Below are 6,772 nucleotides of genomic sequence, written 5' to 3'. Positions count from 1 at the left end.
TAGCGAGTTAACGGAGGTGGGAGGAATGACGAAAATAAAACGCAGATGGGAGGATGACGAAAAAAAAACAGCGAAAATAAATCGCGCGGACTATTCATCAAGTCGTCCATTAGAAGTAGAGATCTATATACATCCATAATCACCTTCTGCTGCATGCACCGCTAGCAGGAGAAAGTACCAGCAGAAAAATAAAAGGAAAGGCGACAAGACCACCCCATCGTGACCTGGAAAGCATCTAAAAATAAATAAAATGTTTACATTTTGTACACAACTGTGATCAACATGTACGCAAAAACATAATACTGTGGTAGTTTCCCTTATGTCCATGTTTCGATGGAGGTCCTGTCATACGATATACGATATGATTTGCCCTAAAAATGAAGGACGACCCTAACGAGGGGCAACCGATATATCCCTTTTCAAATAAAAGAGGCGATAATCAATAAGATTTGTGCCGTTTACTGGTGTCACCCGTGTCCGTGTGAGTATGATTTGTAGATGAGCCACGCTGTTAATTATCTCCTCTTTGCTCAATTTTACTGTAATTGTGTTTTTCTCTGGGTTACACTTACCAATACGATTTGAGTTTGCGCTGCCAGTGCCAGTGCAGAGGCAACTGGTCTCACACCTTGTGCAGGTAAAACCGGGGCTAATAATACTATTCCCACATAAATATGAAGAGCTGATTTTCTTAACAGAGTAGACCTGGATTACCATGGTAAGCGCGGAGCGTGAGTTGTAAAATGCGGCTTGCATCATCACACCCAGATTGCGGTCAGCGATGTGTAGAAGCAAATCCGCGCTAATGTCCCGTCACAATACCCAGATTAAGAGCCTTCCCAGCATCCAAACTAGCACTGAAACAGGAGTATTTATGTAAGGTGTAGTTCAACAAAGAGGAACTGGGAACCAGGTAGAAATACTGATGCGATTCAACATTCATTACTCAGAATCATGTTTCAAAACACCAAGCTCGAAACCAGAGGGAAATTCCACACACTGCACGCGCAATGTGACATCATGGAACACGAGCAAAATACAAGACGCAAGATAACCAAACGCAAGCACACTTGCGCATACACCAAATGCAAGCAGGATCAATTCATAGGTGAGCTTGCTAATCATGCTTGCTTGGAAAGCAGCAAACTAAAGAGCGACAAGTACGGAGTACTAATTAAACGAAGCAAGTCAATGTTCCCTTCAACCTTCGACTGGCAGAGCACGGGGGTTGTCAAATTAAGCAATTAATTCCTACAAATGAACTTCACAGCTGACCGGTGCATGCTACATAGAGAGTCAATCTGCTCGTCGAACATAGAAAATAGTAGAGCCTACAGCCAAAACCCATTTCCCAGGTAGAGTACACCAAATGCAAGCAGACAATTCATAGGTGAGCTTGCTTGAAAAGCAGCAAACTAAAGGAATGACAAGTGAAGTACAGAGTACTAATTAAACAAAGCAAGTCAATGTTCCCTTCATGAAGAGCATAGAAATTGTCAAATTAAGCAATTGATTCCTACAAATGGATTTCACAGCTGACCGGTGCATGCTACATAGAGAGCCAATATGCGCGTCGAACATACAAAATAGTAGACACTACAGCGAACAACCCATTCCTTCATTTCAGTCACCAGAATGTAACCTGCGGAGGAAGCAATATCATATCATCAGTCAAACAATTTTGCACCATTCTTCCAGGAAAAGCCATTGCAGTTACTCTCATAATTTTGTATGACACAAAACAGTAAACATTAGCTCCACCATTGTGGAAATTGTGTCAAAAAGCTTCAAAGGCGAATGATTCAGAATTATTAGACAAAATCAACACTTGAAACAGAGAATAACAGTAGGAAATTTGCAGTGTAGTGGCACACCTTCAACTTCTAATATTAGAAGTATTTGGTTATATTACTCTGAGTAGAGGCTAAAAGAAGAGAAGAGTGGGCACATGAGGGGCTCAATGGAGTAAGAAAGAAGAAGCATCTAGTTTCTAGCTCGCAGGCATAATTGCATAGACAGGACAACACGCAAGTTACACTTTGACTTGATACTCTTAACCACATAAAAAAGTTTCACGTCAATGTAGCAATCAGTAAAAGTTAAAAAATGAAGCATAGTAAAGTGTAAGTAGTACATTTGCGAATATCCAATTCTGAGCCCGGCCTCATCTGCACCCACTCAAGAAACAATTCAAAAAAAATCCAAATTTTTTGTGCAAGGTAGATAATTTGGTGCGTGAGGTGCGCTCCAAATTTCAGAGCATTTGGACATTTGAGCAGCTCTCAGCGAAAAAGACAAATTGGGTCAGAACAGTATATGAACAGTACACTATTTAACAGACCCTAAATTTGTCTTTTTTGCCGAGAGCTACTCAGATGCCCAAATGATTTGAAATTTGGAGCGGACATCACGCACCAAATTATCTACCATGCCAAAAAAAATTGGAATTGTTTGAAATTTTCTAGTATTTGTTTTGATTTTTGTATTGAGCACAGGTGCAGATGATCCTGGGAGGCAAAACACCTCACTCGTACATTTGCTACTACTTATCATAATAATATTCTCATCTCTGAGAAGGCACAAGCATATACATAATCAGGGGATGGGGAAGGGTCCTAGTTTATCAGTCATTGCAGGGGCTAGAGGGAGAAGAACCTGACACTACCAGAAGGAAATGGGGGAGTACTTACGAGGAGTTGAACTGAAAGCAAGTCAGCCGGATGGGTGTGGAAGCGAGTGAAAGAACACATCCAGTAGAGAGGGGTTAAATGTAAGTAAATAAAACTGAAGGCAGGTGGGTGGGTGGGTGGAGGCGAATGGAAGAGAACGGAAAACTGCTGAGGAAGGATGAGGAAAGGATGAGGAAACAGTGCATCGAGAAAAGATTCAAGATGCAGCTCAGAGCATAGGAGGTGACCAGGTGGGCAACAGACTAGCTCAGCAAAAAGTTGTAGAGTCCTCTCTTGCAATTTGGTACTTGAAATGGCAGTAAAAAGGAAATCGTTACATTTATTTGAAGGAACAGTTTGCATTCCTAACAAGTCAACATACATGCAGAAGATGCGATTACCTGCTCAGCCAGTACATCAGAACAGAGTATTTAACCAGACAATCGCCTTATTTATTGTGCATAACATCAGATGCATCATGTCTACCACCAATGCCTGTTACTGCAAGCATAAGAAGTTAAACAACCAATGTCATTCCAACAAAAAGCCAAACAGATATGAGGAGGCATCAAGGAGATATTTAGATAAACTCATAGCTGTATCTTGAAAAACAAGCATAGTTTTGATACAGCATTAGGACAAGTGATGTGTCTATTCAGATTTAGATTATCCACTCGCAACAGACTCTTTTGAAGTGTTAAGATTAACTGTGAACAATTATTTGAATTTTTCATTATTGATTTAAGATCATTGCAAGATTGGCAGACATAATAATATAGAATGAAAGAAATAGAACTAAGTTTGAAGCTTCCAAATGTACCTATTGAGCTGCCTATTTGACATTTCAGTTGGTTCAAGCTAGTTTTTCATGTTGTCTTCAACTTCCAACTGATAGGTATTTTATCTTGAGAAAAACTTCGCAGCAGTTATACACTAAAAGTAAGTTTATAAAATTCTTGCATATGTCAATAGGCAGGCAACGGTGAAATATAGTTCAGTGAATTTGCTAATCTTGGTGTTCAGTTTTATGTATAGATATTCATATAATGAACTGATAGAAACAGTTTGCTATTTCTGACTGGAACAACATAGTTCAATGATAATAATAATAATATGATAACATAAGAACATCGCCACATATATGTTGAATGCATCATCGATGACAGCCCATCACCTAGGTACGGAAGCCAAACTGGTGACATAAAAAACATAACAAACACTAGCTATAGCCTATAATAACTATAGGTAAAATATGTGAATCCATATATAACCATCACATAAAAAGCACACACATGAGCATCATAACAGAATCAAAATCGCTATACGCTGAAGAGGCCATGAAGCAGCGAAAGAAATAAATGATATGTGACACTACTTAAAATTGTTGGCTTAACACAAAATGATGTGACCATAATTTCATCAGCCAATTATCGACACATAACTTGGTTTTTTTCTAACCTTAGTGTAGGGCATGGTATTACCTGCAGTGTAGACACTTTCGAATGGAAAATAGCGAGAAACGGTCGTAGTGTTGGAAAGCCTCTTGAACTTCAGTGACTCAAGATGGATCATGAAGAGGCCGATAACCGTTCGCAACAACAACACATTATTGTCTTGAGCAAACCCTACCATCTCTATGCCCCCTTTCTCCTCTGGTTTCAGGGAAAGTAGCTTGTCCAGTTGAATAGTTCTTGCAAGCACCCATGAAGCAACACCATCACAACCAGTTATCCTCTTCCATAACTGTGGGGCACAGCAGTCTGAGTGTGATATGAAGAGGAAACCTAGCACACCACCCTCTGCCCGCACAAGCTTGAAGCCATTCCGCTCCCGCTCGCCCCACATATGCACCGGCACCCGTATCACAGCTAGCCTCTGCTTCTCCAGATCAAACTCGAGAATTCCATTCAATTTCCCGGCAAGCGGCCAGTAAAGGGAATCTCCAGCCAGCGCAGCGTCCTCGGCACAAACGATGGCGGAAAACTGAGATCCATGAGCCTGGTATGGGAGCGGTGTCGAGATGAGACTTCCCCATACGCCGGTCTTTGACGAGTAAACGCAGGCGAGCGCTCGTCTAGGTTGTGCGCCGTGGCCGTCTGTCACCGCCAAGACCACCTGGAAATGTTGGACGTCTCCCGGAGGGCGATACACCGCCCCGCCGACCCCAATCTCCGCCGCACGTTCCGCGACCACCGGGGGAATGGCCACCCGGTGCCGGTCGCCGGCGACGGGGTCCCACACAAGGACCTCGAGAATCCCCGGAAGGAAAACGAGTAGGAGGCCATGGCGGCATCCGAGGGAGACGAAGTAGTCGCCGTCATCGCGCTGAAAGGGGAAGGGCCCGAGAGGGACACGGTCGGGGGCATCCAGAGTGGGCTGGAAGGAGAGGCGATCGAATCGGTTGAAGAAGCCGAGGAGAGGAGGGTTGCGGCGGTGGCGGAGGCGGAAGCGGCGCCGGAATCGGGGGTCGGAGACGAGGCCGCGCCAGCGCCTGCAGACGGCCGATGCGCGCGGGAGGGCGGAGGGCTGCGGGGGGAGGCGGAGCAGGATCTCGGAGAGCAGGTCGTCGTCCTCCAGCGGGGACGCCGCCGGCGAGCGGCGGCAGTGGCGGCGGCGGGGGCTGCTCATCTCGCCCTACTCACTGGTGCGGGAGGATATTTTGTTTTCTCTCCGAAAGAGAAGATGGTGCGGGTGTGGTGTGGACTGTGGACTCGAATCAGAAGTTCAGAACGTGGTGAGAACCAAAACCCAAACTGGGCTGCAGACTGAAGCCCACATCAGTTGCTAGATAAAGGGAGGAAGTTTTATTGCAGACACCACAAAAAAGAACTCTTGATTCATTAATTAAAATGACTGTTTCTAAAAAAAAGAATATATTCAGGAACTCAAGCCTATTTTTTGTGACCCACTTTTTTTACGCACGGGGGAGAAGAGGTAAAGCAAAAAAGCGCACACACCGACAATACACCTAGCAGGGAAAACGAAGAGGGAAACACAACAAAAAGCACCACCAATGTAATCGAACGGCATCGGTCAGCCGAGACCAAAACCACGGCACTGCACCATCGACGTAATTGAAAGGCTTCACACATCCGAGACTGCACAACGCCGCGACACCACCTTTGTCACAAGGCACATTCGAAGGATCATGCGAGACCGAGACGCCACTCACATAGTCGAAGGGCATCGCCAAGCAGACCAAACCACGACATTGCACCGTCGACGCAATCAAAAGGCGCCTCGCATCCAAGACTGCACAACATCGCGACACCACCTATGTCGGGGGTATATTCGAAAGGACACGCGAGGCCGAGACGATGCCAGGGTACCTGTGTGCCACCGGCGTAGTCGCAGGGCATCGCCTAGCAGAAACACACCAAGAAGCACCCGAGCACGAACACCACCAAAGAAGAGCACAAAAACCACCGTCGACCCCAAGCCAGCCCCACCACCACCGACATCAGCCACACTCAGAGCAGGAAGATGGCGGTGGAGTGTGGCTGATGGCAGGCAAAAAAATGGCAGTGATATTTTACCAATTGATAATCCCCTCCCAAAGAAAAGAGGTACTGATGATAATCGTTTGTGTTCACCCAGAGTCGCCACCTGTGAACATCCGAAGAATAATAAAACCAGAGCTCTGCTCAGTTTTACTTAATCATAGCGTCATCAATTGATAATTCCTTCTTTTTTGTTGTCCCTGCCACTAACCTAATCGTTTGTGCCTGCGCTCTCATTGAAAATAAGGTAACCGGTGTTAATCCGCTTCTGAATGTTACAAAACATGTTTTGCTTAAACGAGCAAAAGTTTGCTAATCACAACAACACAATTATTCATCTTTTTTCCTCTTCGCCAGGAATAAGTGAGACCTTTTTCCTTCTTCACAAATGTTGGGACTCATCTACTCACAAAATGCACGGCCATCAAGGAAGCAAGCACCTACTAGTACTATTTAACTGAAGCAAGTAACTCTATCTTATCATGCCCATACACAAGACAACAGAGAGAAATTGTAAAACTAGGATATCATAGTCTGCTTCTATCAGTTGTAAAACTTATTCCATCAAACCACTCATGCAAAACCTTTTGCAGGCAGTTGTAT

At 44.4% G+C, this 6,772-nt stretch overlaps 1 protein-coding gene across 1 annotated transcript; it reads right to left on the bottom strand.

The window, feature by feature from the left end:
• Positions 1-1,383: 1,383 nt before the first annotated feature.
• LOC123143349 (F-box protein At5g03970) lies at positions 1,384-5,411 on the bottom strand. Its single transcript, XM_044562238.1, has 3 exons — positions 4,151-5,411; positions 3,071-3,170; positions 1,384-1,642 (listed from the first exon to the last, which is right to left on the bottom strand). Exons 1-2 carry the CDS (start codon positions 5,295-5,297, stop codon positions 3,118-3,120), a joined length of 1,200 nt encoding a protein of 399 aa, XP_044418173.1. The 5' UTR covers positions 5,298-5,411; the 3' UTR covers positions 1,384-1,642; positions 3,071-3,117.
• Positions 5,412-6,772: the final 1,361 nt, after the last annotated feature.

This window comes from Triticum aestivum, chromosome 6D (assembly GCF_018294505.1).
Source record: "Triticum aestivum cultivar Chinese Spring chromosome 6D, IWGSC CS RefSeq v2.1, whole genome shotgun sequence".
Taxonomy (NCBI): Eukaryota; Viridiplantae; Streptophyta; class Magnoliopsida; order Poales; family Poaceae; genus Triticum; species Triticum aestivum.
Note: the sequence above shows the minus strand (reverse complement) of the source record. Positions and strands in the feature narration are given on the sequence as shown.